The sequence below is a fragment of the Ammospiza caudacuta genome, chromosome 31 (genome assembly GCF_027887145.1).
Source record: "Ammospiza caudacuta isolate bAmmCau1 chromosome 31, bAmmCau1.pri, whole genome shotgun sequence".
Lineage (NCBI taxonomy): Eukaryota > Metazoa > Chordata > Aves > Passeriformes > Passerellidae > Ammospiza > Ammospiza caudacuta.
This window is the reverse complement of record NC_080623.1, coordinates 3404344-3418473: the sequence shown is the minus strand read 5'-3', so window position 1 is coordinate 3418473 and position 14130 is coordinate 3404344. Positions and strand designations below refer to the sequence as shown.

The window sequence follows — 14130 nt, the reverse complement described above, 5'->3', positions numbered from 1 at the left end:
CCCCCTTTTCAGGGTATTCTCCCCTTTTTTAGGAAGATTCTCCCCTTTTTTGGGAGTTGTCCCCATTTTGAGGGAGAAGGGGAACAAGGGGAAAGGGGATTTCCTGTTTCTGCTCTTAATCCGAAAATGAAATTTTGAAAGTAAAAGCAAGAAAAAAAAAAAAAAAAAACCCACCTATTTTTTTTTTTTTTTTTTTTTTCTTTTTTTGGCTTACACAAATCTGTGACTTTTGTGGTGCTGGAGAAAAAAAAAAAAAAAATAAAAGGGGAATGGGGGAAATAGATAGGGCAGGATTTTGGGGAGGGGTCCAAGCAGCATGAAGGGGCCTCATCAGTGTGAGGGGTGGGTTTAGAAGCCCATTCACGCTGCTGGGAGGGGAAAAAAAAACCCCCAAAATGTGGGATCAGCAGGCAGCGAGAGCAGCTCCAGTGGAGGCAGTTCGTGGTGGGGGGGGCTTGGGGAGACCCCCGGGTTCCCCCCTCAGGGGTTGGGAGGGTTTTTTCCCTGATAAAATTCCTCCCACCGGCTCTGGAAGAACCGGCGCATGGCGTGGCCCGCCCGGCCCACGGCGGAGTCGTCCTCGTTGAAGGTCTGGCAGTTGTCGAACACCAAGAGGGCGTCGGCGGCAAACTCGGCCGAGCTCGAGTACCTGAGGGGTGGCAAAGGGTGGGGGGGGTGGGTGGGACACCCCAAGGGAGCCCCCAGACCCGTCAGCAGCGAAGGAACCCTGAGCCCGTGAGGGGAATTGATGCTCTGATGCTTGGGAGAGATCCCATCAACCTCATTCCCACTTCCAGGAGGGGATGGGATCCTCAGGAGAGATCCCCATAGCCCAGGAGAGACTCCCAAAACCCAGGAGAGACCCCAATCCTCAGGAGGGACCCCCCTGAGCAAAGGGACCCCATCCCCGTGAGGGAAATTTGGGAGGGGAACTGATCCCCCCCATCCCCAGGAGAAACCCAATCAAGTCCTAAGGAACCCCATTTCCATTTCCAGGAGGGTATGGGATCCCCAGCAAAGACCCCCAGAGCCAAGGAAAGACCCCCAAAATCCAGGAGAGACCCCAATAGCCCAGGAGAGACCCCCATCCTTGGGAGAGACCCCCCTGAGCAAAGGGACCCCAACCCCTTGAGAGAGGTTTGGGAGGGGAACTGATTCTTCCCCATCCCTGGGAGAGACCCCATCAACGCCATTCCCATTTCCAGAAGGGGAGGATGGGATCCTCAGGAGAGACCCCCAAAACCCAGGAGAGACCCTCAGCCCTGGGAGGGAGCCCCATCCTTGGGAGAGACCCCCCTGAGCACCAAAAGAACCCCGTCCTCGTGAGGGAAATTTGGGAGGGGAACTGATACCCACGTTCTCAGGAGAGACCCTCATCCCTGGGAGGCTCAGATCCCATAAAATCCTAAGGAATCCCATTCTTAGGAAGGGATGGGATCCCCAGGAAAGACCCCCAAAACTCAGGAGAGACCCCCATCCTTGGGAGAGACCCCCGTGAGCACCAAAGGAACCTCATCCCCATGAGGGGAACTGATCCCCCCATCCCCGAGAGAGACACAATCAAGTCCTAAGGGACCCCATTCCCATTCCCAGGAGGGGATGGGATCCTCAGGAGAGACCCCCAAAACCCAGGAGAGACCCTCATGCTTGGGAGAGACCCCTCGGCACCAAAGGAACCCCAACCCCATGAGGGAAATTTGGGAGGGGAACTGATTCCCCCCATGCCTGGGAGAGACCCCAACAGCCCTGGGAGGATCAGATCCCATCAAGTCCTAAGGAATCCCATTCCTAGGAAGGGATGGGATCCCCAGGAGAGATCCCCAGAGCCCTGGAGGGACTCCCATTCTCAACAGAAACCTCCAGCCCTGGATGGACCCCCAAACCCACAAGGGTCATCTCTTTGAAGGACATCCAACCCCTTTGAGGGACATCCAACCCCTGGGAGCCCTGGATGGACCCCCAAGCCTGGAGGAACCCCCAAACCCACAAGGGTCATCCCTTTGAGGGACACCACTGGGCTGGGAGGGACATCCAACCCCTTCAAGGGAAATCCAACTGCTGGGAGGGACCCCCAAATCCACAAAGGTTATCACTCTGAGGGACATCCAACCCCTTTGAGGAGCCCCCAATTCCACAAGAGTCACCCCTTTGAGGGACATCCAACCCCTGGGAGCTCTGGATGGACCCCCAAGTCACAAGAGTCATCCCTTTGAGGGACACCACTGGCCTGGGAAGAACATCCAACCCTGGGGACAGACCCTGCCAGCCCCAGGAGAACCCCCCAGCCCCAGAAGGACCCCCCAACCCCCGAGAAGCCCCCAGCCCCCCCAGAAGCCCCTGTCCCAGCTCACCCTCCCCACAGCAGCCAGGCATGCATGGTACCAAAGTCCATGGGTATCTTGAGGAACCACCTGGGTCCTCCAGCACCAGGAGGAGCCCCCAGCCCCATCAGAACCCCCCAGCTCCCCAGGGAGCCCCCGTCCCAGCTCACCCTCCCCGCAGCAGCCGGGCGCGCGTGGTGCTCAAGTCCATGGGCCTCTTGATGATCCACCTGGGTCCTCCAGCCCCAGGAGAACCCCCCAGCCCCAGGAGGAGCCCCCAGCCCCAGGAGGAGCCCCCAGCCCCCCGAGGACCCCCCAGCCCCCCCAGAAGCCCCCGTCCCAGCTCACCCTCCCCGCAGCAGCCGGGCGCGCATGGTGCTGAAGTCCATGGGCCTCTTGATGATCCTGCGGTAGCCGGGCACCAGGCGGGGGTTGACGGGCTCCAGGAAGGGCCAGGCGTCCTCGTGAGACTCCATCTCCATCAGGATGATCCTGGCAAAGGGCGGGGACACGGCACAGACTGATTTCAGCAAAAATCCTTCCCTCAGGGTGGGATTGTTCTTCGCTCGGGGTCACCAATTGGGGGTGGCGGTCGCAGAGGTGCCAGGGTGAGGGAAGAGATGAGAGTCTGACTCCATGTTCCAGAAGGCTGAATTATTATTTTATTATATTAAAATTATATATTCTATTATATATATATTGAATATATAATTTTATTCAATATACATATATATATAATATATATTGAATATACAATATATATATTGTATTATCCTATTATATATATATTGAAATTTATTATGATGTATATGATATTAAAAAAAAATGAGATATTAAAACCATACTAAAAGAACAGAAGAGACGAGAAAGAAGAAACGAGAATCTTGACTCCATGTTTCAGAAGGCTGATATATTATTTTATGATATATATGGTATTAAAATGCATTATTTTATATATATTAAAAGAAAATGAGATATTAAAACTATACTGAAACATGGAGTCAAGATTCTTGTCTCTTCTTTCTCGTCTCTTCTATTCTTTTATATAGTATAGATTTAATATAGTATAAATTAAATATATATACTTTTGTATACTTTTATATATTATAGATTTAATATATAATTTTCCTTTAATATCAGATATATATTATACAAAATAATAAATTTTAGTATATAATAAAATAATAAAACTTAATATCATATAATGAAATATTAATTTTAATATCATATATAATAAAATAATAAATTTTAATATCATAAAATGATAAAGTAATAAATTTTAATATAATAAAATGATCAATTTTACTGTAATATTTTTATCACAAAATAATAAATTAGCGTTTCTGAAACATGGGAGTCAAGACCCTCATCCCTTCCCTCGTCCTGCGTGCCAGGGGGTCCCTGACCCCACCACAGCCCCCTCCCCATTTCCCCCGGCCCCACTCACTCGCAGAAGGTCCCAGGGAGGACATTGGGAGTCCCTGACCCAGTGCAGCCCCCTCCCCACATTTCCCCAGCCCCACTCACTCGCAGGGGGTCCCTGACTCGGCGCAGCCCCCTCCCCACATTTCCCCTTCCCACTCACTCGCAGGGGGTCCCTGACCCAGCGTAGCCCCCTCCCTACATTTCCCAGTCCCACTCACTCGCAGGGGGTCCCTGACCCCACCGTAGCCCCCTCCCCACTCACTCGCAGAAGGTCCCTGACCCCACCGTAGCCCCCTCCCCACTCTCTCACAGAGGGTCCCTGACCCAGGGCAGCCCCCTCCCCACATTTCCCCAGCCCCACTCACTCGCAGGGGGTCCCTGACCCGGCGCAGCCCCCTCCCCACATTTCCCCAGCCCCACTCACTCGCAGGGGGTCCCTGACCCCGCGCAGCCCCCTCCCCACATTTCCCCAGCCCCACTCACTCGCAGGGGGTCCCTGACCCCGCGCAGCCCCCTCCCCACATTTCCCATTCACTCACTCGCAGGGGGTCCCTGACCCCAGTGCAGCCCCCTCCCCACATTTCCCAGCCCCACTCACTCGCAGGGGGTCCCTGACCCAGCGCAGCCCCCTCCCCACATTTCCCAGCCCCACACACTCGCAGAAGGTCCCTGACCCCAGCGCAGCCCCCTCCCCACATTTCCCCTCCCCACTCTCTCACAGAGGGTCCCTGACCCCAGCGCAGCCCCCTCCCCACATTTCCCCAGCCCCACTCACTCGCAGGGGGTCCCTGACCCGGCGCAGCCCCCTCCCCACATTTCCCCTCCCCACTCACTCACAGGGGGTCCCTGACCCCGCGCAGCCCCCTCCCCACATTTCCCCAGCCCCACTCACTCGCAGGGGGTCCCTGACTCAGCGCAGCCCCCTCCCCACATTTCCCCTTCCCACTCACTCGCAGGGGGTCCCTGACCCAGCGTAGCCCCCTCCCCACATTTCCCAGCCCCACTCACTCGCAGGGGGTCCCTGACCCGGCGCAGCCCCCTCCCCACATTTCCCCAGCCCCACTCACTCACAGAAGGTCCCTGACCCCGCACAGCCCCCTCCCCACATTTCCCCTTCCCATTCACTCACAGGGGGTCCCTGACTCAGCGCAGCCCCCTCCCCACATTTCCCCTTCCCATTCACTCACAGGGGGTCCCTGACTCAGCGCAGCCCCCTCCCCACATTTCCCCTTCCCACTCACTCGCAGGGGGTCCCTGACCCCGCGCAGCCCCCTCCCCACATTTCCCCAGCCCCACTCACTCGCAGGGGGTCCCTGACCCCGCGCAGCCCCCTCCCCACATTTCCCCAGCCCCACTCACTCGCAGGGGGTCCCTGACCCGGCGCAGCCCCCTCCCCACTCACTCGCAGTAGGTCAGGTCTCCGGGCTGCCCCCGCAGGGCCCCGCTCCTCCTGCGGGCCGGGCTCGGCGCCTCCCCGGGCCGGCACCGGGGGGACACCGGGGGCAGCCCCCGCCGGTGCCTCGGGGCCGGGCGGCGCCGCCGCGGGCTCGGCTCCTCCTCCTCCTCCTCGCCGGGGCTGCCCCCGAGCCCCCGGCCCCGTTTCCGTTTCTTGCCTCGCCGGGGGGAGATGGGGTCCCGGTACTGCCCGGCCTGGGGGGGGAAAGGGGTCACCCTCTGTCCCCTGTGCTCGTTTCCACTGCCTGAGACCCGAGGGGACCCTCAGGGTCCCTCAGAGGTCATTGGGGTCTCCTGGGGATGACAGGTTCTCCTGGAGGTCAGGACAGCAATGGGAGGGCCACCAGGGTCTCCTCTATGGGTGGGGGTCTCTCAGACACCATCAGGGTCTTCTTTAGGGGTGGGGGTCTCCCAGACACCATCAGGGTCCCTCAGACACCAGTGGGGTCTTTCCTAGGGGTGAGGGTCCCTCCTAGGGGTGAGGGTCTCTCAGACAACACCAGGGTCTCCGCTAGGGGTGAGGGTCTCTCAGACATCATCAGGGTGTCTCCTAGGGGTGAGGGTCTCTCATCAGGGTCTCTCCTGGTGGTGGGAGTCTCTCAGACACCACCAGGATATCTCAGACACCATTAGGGTCTGCTCTAGGGGTGGGGGTCTCTCAGATACCATCAGGGTCTCTCAAACACCATCAGGGTCTCCCCTAGGGGTGAGGGTCTCTCCTAGGGGTGGAGGTCTCTCCTAGGTTTGAGGTTCTCTCAGATACCATCAGGGTCTCCTCTAGGGGTGGGGGTCTCTCAGATACCACCAGGGTCTCTCCTGGGGACCAAATCCTCACCCCAGAGGGGTGCGAGTCCCTTTGGGGTCACCAGTGCTGGGATGGGGACCCCTCCTGCTGACATGGGGGTCTCTCCCAGAGATATGAGGGTCCCTCCTGGAGATAAGAGTCTTTTCTGGGAAAGGGGACCCTCAGAGACCATTGGGGGTCTCTCCCAAGAACGGGGGATGGGGGTCCCATGGGGTCTCTCTTTAGAACCAGAGTTTCTCCCATCACCAGAACGTCTCGAGGGCTCCCCCCAAGAGAGGGGGGCCCAGCAGGGCCTGGGACCCCTCCTGCTGATATGGGGGTCTCTCCTAGAGATATGAGGGACCCCCAGGAGCATGTGGGTCCCTCAGAGACCACTGGGGTCTCTCCCAAGAATGGGGGTCTGGGGATGGGGGTCCCATGGGGGCCATCAGAATCCCTCTTGAGAACCAGAGTTTGTCCCATCACCAGAACCTCTCATGGGGACGCGGGGCCCAGCAGGGCCTGGGATTCCTCCAGCTGATATGGGGGTCTCTCCCAGAGATATGAGGGTCCCATTAGGGTCTTTTCTAGGAAGGGGACCCCCAGGAACATGTGGGTCCCTCAGAGACCATTGGGGTCTCTCCCAAGAGTTGGGATCTCCCCCGGGGATGGGGCTCCCATGGGGGATCCCTCTTGAGAACCAGACTCTCCCCTCACCAGAACCTCTCCTGAGGACGGGGGGCCCAGCAGGGCTTGGGATCCCTCCTGCTGATATGGGGGTCCCTCCCAGAGATATGAGGGTCCCACTGGGGTCTTTTCTAGGAAAGGGGGCCCCCAGAGACCATCAGGGTCTCCCCCAAGAATGGGGCTCTCATGGGGGATCCTTCTTGAGAACCAGACTTTGTCCCCTCACCAGAACCTCCCCTGGGGACGGGGGGCCCAGCAGGGTCTGGAATCCCTCCTGGCCCACCCCAGTGGGGTTTGAGGGCTGCCCCCTGACCTACCCTGGCCACGCAGACGGAGCAGAACCAGTCTCCCTCGGGCACCTCTGTCATGCGGGGCCGGTGGCAGTAGAGGTGGCAGCCGCGGTCGCAGCCGTCGCACAGCAGCAGGTGCTCGTCGTCATCCCCTCTCCGGCAAACCAGGCAGGTCTGGGGGGACACGGGGGGCTCAGAGCTGCTTTGGACCCCCCCTTTGCCCCTCCCAGAGCGGGGTCTCACCACTCTGTTGACGGATTTCTCCCAGGCGATGGATTTCTCCAGCTGGAGGAGGCACAGGGACACCTGGGCGGCGCTGCGGCAGCGCTCCAGCGTCTGCCGCCACGTCCGCACCCGCGGCGTGATCTCGTACGAGCTGCGGGGACAGAGGGGGCTCAGCCCGGCCACGGGGGTCCTGCCCAGGGCCAGGGCATGGGGAACCCCCCCACAGCCCAGCACGGGGGTCCTGCCCAGGCTCAGGTCGTGGGGAACCCCCCCACAGCCCAACATGGGGGTCCTGCCCAGGCCCAGGGCATGGGGAACCCCCCCACAGCCCAACATGGGGGTCCTGTCCTGGGCTAGGGCATGGGGAACCCCCCCACAGCCCAACATGGGGGTCCTGTCCTGGGCTAGGGCATGGGGAACGCCCCACAGCCCAAAAGGGATCCCAGAAAAGATCCCAGAAGGATCAGCTGCTCAGCCCCGAGCAGGACTACGATGACCCCCATGAGATCTCTGTCCCCAGGGGAGATCCCCATCCCTCAGAGATCCCATCCCTCAGAGAAGACCCCATCCCTCAGAGAGATCCCATCCCTCAGAGACCCCATCCCCAGGAAGAGACCCCATCCCTCTGAGACACCCCATCCCTCTGAGAGACCCCCATCCCTCAGAGATCCCATCTTTCAAAGACCCCCTCCCTCAGAAAGATCCCTTCCTTCAGAGACCCCATCCTTCAGAGACCCCATCCCCAGGGGAGACCCCATCCCCAAGAAGGAATCCCATCCTTGGGAGACCCCCACCCCCAGGACAGACCCTGCTGACCCTCACATTCCCAAGGGGGCTGGAAATGACCCCTCCTCAGCAATTCCCAGGGAATGACCCCTCCTCAGAAATGAGCCCTTCTCAGCAATTCCCATAAAATGACCCTTTCTCAGCAATTCCCAGGGAATGATCCTTTCTCAGGACTTCCAAGGGAAATGACCCCATTGGGAATTCATCAGCAATTCCCATTGAATGACCCCTCCTCAGCAATTCCGAGGCAATAACCTCTTCTCAGGAATTCCCAAGGAATGACCCTTTCTCAGGAACTCCCATAGAATGACCCCTTCTCGGGAATGACCCCTCCTCACCAATTCCCATAAAATGACCCCTCCTCAGGACTTCCCATAAAATGACCCCTCCTCACCAATTCCCAGGGAATGATCCTTTCTCATGAACTCCCATAGAATGACCCCTTCTCAGCGCTGACCCTTTCTCAGCAATTCCCAGGGAATGACCCCTCCTCACCAATTCCCAGGGAATGACTCTTTCTCAGGAACTCCCATAGAATGACCCCTTCTCAGCACTGACCCTTTCTCAGCAATTCCCAGGGAGTGACCCCTTCAGGAATGACCCCTTCAGGAATGACCCCTTCTCAGCAATTCCCAGGGAATGACCCTTTCTCAGGAACTCCCATAGAATGACCCCTGCTTGGGAATGACCCCTCCTCAGCAATTCCCAGGGAGTGACCCCTTCAGGAATGACCCCTTCAGGAATGACCCCTCCTCAGCAATTCCCAGGAAGTGACCCCTTCTCAGGAACTCCCAGGACTCCCAGGGAATGACCCCTCCTCAGCACTTCCCATACATAGAATGACCCCTCCTCAGCAATTCCCATGCAACAACCCCTTTCCCAAGCCCTTCCCACTCACATCTCGGTGGAGCCCGCTCCCAGCTCCTCGGGGTTGCTCAGCACGGCTTTCTCCAGCACCACCTCGTGCTGCGGCCACAGCGGCTCCTTGAGGTAGCGGCGCTCCAGGTTGTGCTCCAGCGCCGCCAGGCGCAGCACGGCCAGGTCCAGCGGGTTGGTGAGCTCCCGGCGCACGGGCGGCGCCTCCCGCCGGCTGCTGCGCACCGTGATGTCCTCCAGGGGCTCCACCTTGTGCTCGCAGTACCGCAGGTCGGCCCTGCTCGAGTCCGGGCTCGGACACGTCCAGCCCTGTGGAGGGGAGAGAGGTCAGTGGTGGGCACTTGGTGGGCAGCGAGTGTCGGCGGGTGGGATGGGGATGAGAGATGTCTGAAGCTAGGTGGTGGAATTTGGGGTTTATTGGAAAGGGAGCTGCTGGGAGCTGCCAGGCACAGCTCGGAGCAGGACTGAGAGAAGAGAGGGGTAAAGAGGATGAGAGAATGAGGTTTCCATTATAAATCTTGTTCTGGCCGTGGAATTTGGGGTTTATTGCAAAGGGCCAAGTGCAGGGACCCTGATGGGAGCTGCCAGACACACCTCAGAGCAGGACTGAGAGGAGAGAGGGGTAAAGAGAGAGGTAAAGAGAGAGGTAAAGAGGATGAGAGAGTGAAGTTCCTGTTACGATGCAATAAATCTTCTTCTGGTTGTGGAACTTGGGGTTTATTGCAAAGGGCCAAGTGTAGGAACCTGCTGGGAGCTGCCAGGCACAGCTCAGAGCAAGCCCAAGAGAAGAGAGAGGTAAAGAGAGAGGTAAAGAGGATGAGAGAGTGAAGTTCCTGTTACAATACAATAAATCTTCTTCTGGTTGTGGAATTTGGGGTTTATTGCAAAGGGCCAAGTGCAGGGACCTGCCTGGAGCTGCCAGGCAGAGCTCAGAGCAGGACTGAGAGAACAGAGGGGTGGAGAGGATGAGATAGAGAGAGAGGATGAGAGGGTAAGAGAGGGTAAAAGAGAGGATATGAGAGTGAGGTTCCTGTTACAATGCAATAATAATAATAATACAATAAATAATAATACAATAAATCTTCTTCTGGTTGCAGAACTTGGGGTTTACTGCAAAGGGCCAAGTGCAGGGAGCTGCTGGGAGCTGCCAGGCACAGCTCAGAGCAGGACTGAGAGAAGAGAGGGGTAAAGACAGAGGTAAAGAGGATGAGAGAGCAAAGTTCCCATTATAAATCTTCTCGTTGTGGAATTTGGGGTTTATTGCAAAGGGACCTGCTGGGAGCTGCCAGGCACAACTGAGAGCAGGACTGAGAGGAGAGAGGGGGAGAGAGGATGAGAAAAGAGAGGATGAGAGGGTAAAAGAGGATAAGAGAGTGAGATCCTCGTTACAATACAATAAATCTTCTTCTGGTTGTGGAATTTGGGGTTTATTGCAAAGGGAAAAGTGCAGGGAGCTCCTGGGAGCTGCCAGGCAGAGCTCAGAGCAGGACTGAGAGAAGAGAGGGGTGGAGAGGATGAGATAGAGAGAGAGGATGAGAGGGTAAGAGAGGGTAAAAGAGAGGATATGAGAGTGACATTCCTGTTACAATACAATAATAATACAATAAATCATCTTCTGGTTGCAGAACTTGGGGTTTACTGCAAAGGGCCAAGTGCAGGGAGCTGCTGGGAGCTGCCAGGCACAGCTCAGAGCAGGCCCAAAGAGGGAGAGAGAGGTAAAGAGAGACAAGGCAAGAGTGTGGTAAAGAGATGAGAGAGTGAGGAAGAGTAAAGAGGGTAAAGAGAGAGTAAAAGAGGATGAGGTTCCTGCAATACAATAAACCTTCTTCTGCGTTGAATATTCTGATATATATAATATACTCACTAACCAATCTAGTCCAAGATACAAATCCTATAGCATTTCCATACAGCCTATAAGAATCACTACATTACCACACTGGATTACATTTTAAACCCTAAAAACTCTTCTTTGGAGTAGTTTTAAACCCTAAAATTTCCTCTTTGGACCCCTTTTGCCAAGCTGTAGGGTCTGCTCTGCCCCTTGGAGCTGTCTGCAAGCAGAGGGTGTTGTTCTATCAAAAGGGGATCACCTTCAGCTGGCCACACCATTGTTTTCCAGTTGTTCAGTAACTAAAGGATCTCAAAGCTTGCTTTCATTTCAATCTCGCTTATAATTTCCATGATCTCAAAAATCTTTTGCCAGACAATCATATTTACAAGGCTTTCCTATTTCATCTCCCCCAACATCCTCACCCTGTCTGTCTGTGTGTCTGTGTGTCTGTCCATCTGTGATCCCCCCCTGGCTCACCTAAACGTGCTTTCATTTCAATCTTACTTATAGTTTCTATATTCTCAAAATCTTTTGCCAGACAATCATATTTACAATATGAATTTTATAATAGTAGTAATAATAGTAATAATGACAGTAATAATGATAGTAATAACGATAGTAATGATTATGATAATAATCTATATTACAATTATATTAAATGTTATGTCAAATATTATATATCACAGTATATTATTATATTTATAATATGAATTAATAATATCAACAACAATATCAATAATAATAAACGTATAATAATATATTAATATTATTATACTAATAATATAGTATTATAACATATTGTTGTTATATTATTATATTTATAAATATATTATTAATTATTATTTATTAGGACTATATGTATATGTATATGTATATGTATATGTATATGTATATTTATAATATGAAATTCCTGTTTCATCCTCCCCACCAAGCAGGAATTGGGGTGGCCCTGGCTGGCACCCACCCGGATCTGCAGGTCGGCCATGAGGACGCGCTGCTCCAGCTCCTCCACCCACTGCAGCACGCCCAGGTCGGTCTCGTAGGCTCTGTCCAGCACTGACCACTGAGCCAGGGCCTCCCGGGACACCGCCGTGCTGGCCGGGTCCGGGTGAGGGTGGAAGATGGGGTCTGGAGAGGAGAAAATGAAAATGGGTCATGATGGGGTCTGGAGAGGAGAAAATGGGGTCAGGGATGGGGGAAAGGCAGGAGAGCCCTGTCCCAGGACATGCGGGAAAGATGGGGTCTGGAGAGGAGAAAATGGGTCAGGGTCATGATGGGGTCTGGAGAGGAGAAAATGGGGTTAGGGATGGGGGAAAGGCAGGAGAGCCCTGTCCCAGGACACACGGGAAAGATGGGGTCTGGAGAGGAGAAAAGGGGGTCAGGGATGGGGGAAAGGCAGCAGAGCCCCATCCCTGGACACAGGAGGAAGATGGGGTCTGGAGAGGAGAAAAGGGGGTCAGGGAGGAGAGCCACAACCTGGGACAGAGGGGAAAGATGGGGTCTGGAGAGGAGAAAATGGGGTTAGGGTCATGATGGGGTCTAGAGAGGAGAAAAGGGGGTAAGGGAGAGGAGAAAGGCAGCAAAGCCACATCTTGAGAGACAATGGGGTCTGGAGCGGAGAAAATGGGGTCAGGGAGGAGAGACACAACCTGGGACAGAGGGGAAAGTGGGGGTCTGGAGAGGAGAAAAGTGGGGTCAGGAATGGGGGACAGGCAGCAAAGCCCCATCCCAGAACACTGCAGGAAAATGGGGTTTGGAGGGTGGAAAAGGGGGGTCAGGGCAGGGAGACAGGCAGCAGAACCCCATTTGGGGACATGATGGGGTCTGGAGAGCAGAAAATGGGGTCAGGGATGGGGGAAAAGCAGGAGAGCCACATCTTGAGACACAATGGGGTCTGGAGAGAAGAAAATGCGGGGTCAAGGAAGGAGAGCCACAACCTGGGACATGATGGGGTCTGGAGAGGAGAAAATGGTCAGGGAGCAGAGCCACAACCTGGGACACAGGGGAAAGATGGGGTCTGGAGAGGACAAAATGGGTGAGGGTCATGATGGGGTCTGGAGAGGAGAAAAGGGGGTCAGAAACGGGGGACAGGCAGCAGAGCCAAATCCCAAAACACAAAGGAAAGGTGGGTTCTGGAGAGGAGAAAATGGGTCAGGGAGGAGAAACACATCCCTGGACATGACAGTGATGGAGGGAGGGAACAGGGAGCAGCCACCTGCCTTAGGGATTTGGGCAGAAAATGAAATCTGGGGGCTCACAGAGGGGCTCACAGGAGGACAGACAAGAGCCCCCCACCCAGCTGGGGGTCTGGGGGCAGGGGCTGGGCTCTGGGGCACTCACCAGTGGTGCTCCTGAGGCAAACCTCACGCAGGAACTCCTTGTGCTTGGTCAGGTGCTTGTGCAGGGCTTTCTCCCTGATGCCACGCGGGTGCAGCGCCCGTGCCACGGCCTCCAGCTCCTCGGGGTCCCTCAGCCACCACCAGCCACTCTGCATCTCTGCAAGGGCAGTGCCACACTCAGCACCGTGCCAGGGGCACCGGGGGGGTCCCAGGGGTCCCGGCTCTCACCGCTGGGCACCGGCTGCTCCGTCAGCTGCGTCAGGTATTTCTGCTCCATCTGCTTGAAGAATTTGGTGGGGGGTCTCCCTCGGCGTTTGGGCTGTCCTGGCACGTCCTGGAGCTTCTCCAGGCTGGCCTGGCTGCGGGGGCAGGCACCGTGGGCCCTGGGGCCGGCGTGCACTGGTGTGGAGGCGAGCAGTGGGGCTCTGGGGTCGTCTGAGGGTAGGCCGTTCAGCTGGAGGGATGGGGAGAAATGTCAGAGAAAACACACAGAAAATTATAAAATATTCTGCTTTGGAGGGAGAACCACAAAGATTTTAACAGCTGGACACTCAATACTCGAACCCCCCCAGTCCTGCAACCCCTCAATCCCACAAGCCCCCTAATCCTACAAACCTCAATTCTTCAACCTCTCAATCTCACAGACCCCAGATCCTACAAACCCCAATTTTTCAGCCCCTCAACCCTGTAGCCCCTCAATCTCACAGCCCCCTAATCCTACAAACCCCAATTTTTCAACCCCTCAATCCCACACCCCGCTAATCCTACAAACCCAATTTTTCAGCTCCTGAACCCTGCAGCCCCTCAATCCCACAGCCTCCTAATCCTACAAACCCCAATTTTTTAGCCCCACAGCCCTGCAGCCCCTCAATCCCACAGCCCCCAGTCCTGCAGTCCCTCAATCCCACAGCCCCCTGATCCTACAAACCCCAATTCTTCAACTCCTCAATCCCACAGCCTCCTAATGCTACAAACCCCAATTCTTCAACCCCTCAATCCCACAGCCTCCTAATGCTACAAACCCAAATTCTTCAGCCCCTCAACCCCACAGCCTCTCAATCCCAGAGCTCCCCAAACCCTGCAGCCCCTCAAACCCACAGCCCCCAATCCT

The 14130-nt window shown here is 55.7% G+C and overlaps 1 protein-coding gene across 1 annotated transcript in view; it reads right to left on the bottom strand.

The window, feature by feature from the left end:
* Positions 1 to 275: 275 nt before the first annotated feature.
* Positions 276 to 14130, bottom strand: part of BAZ2A (bromodomain adjacent to zinc finger domain 2A) — a 29830-nt gene continuing 15975 nt past the window's right edge. The window contains exons 21-29 of the mRNA XM_058822107.1: positions 13248 to 13473; positions 13021 to 13176; positions 11645 to 11808; positions 8872 to 9158; positions 7206 to 7338; positions 6990 to 7136; positions 5149 to 5396; positions 2670 to 2813; positions 276 to 649 (exon numbers count right to left, since the gene is read on the bottom strand). Coding sequence (XP_058678090.1) covers positions 481 to 649; positions 2670 to 2813; positions 5149 to 5396; positions 6990 to 7136; positions 7206 to 7338; positions 8872 to 9158; positions 11645 to 11808; positions 13021 to 13176; positions 13248 to 13473 — 1674 coding nt within the window. The 3' untranslated portion in view covers positions 276 to 480. The remainder of the gene's footprint in view (positions 650 to 2669; positions 2814 to 5148; positions 5397 to 6989; positions 7137 to 7205; positions 7339 to 8871; positions 9159 to 11644; positions 11809 to 13020; positions 13177 to 13247; positions 13474 to 14130) is intronic.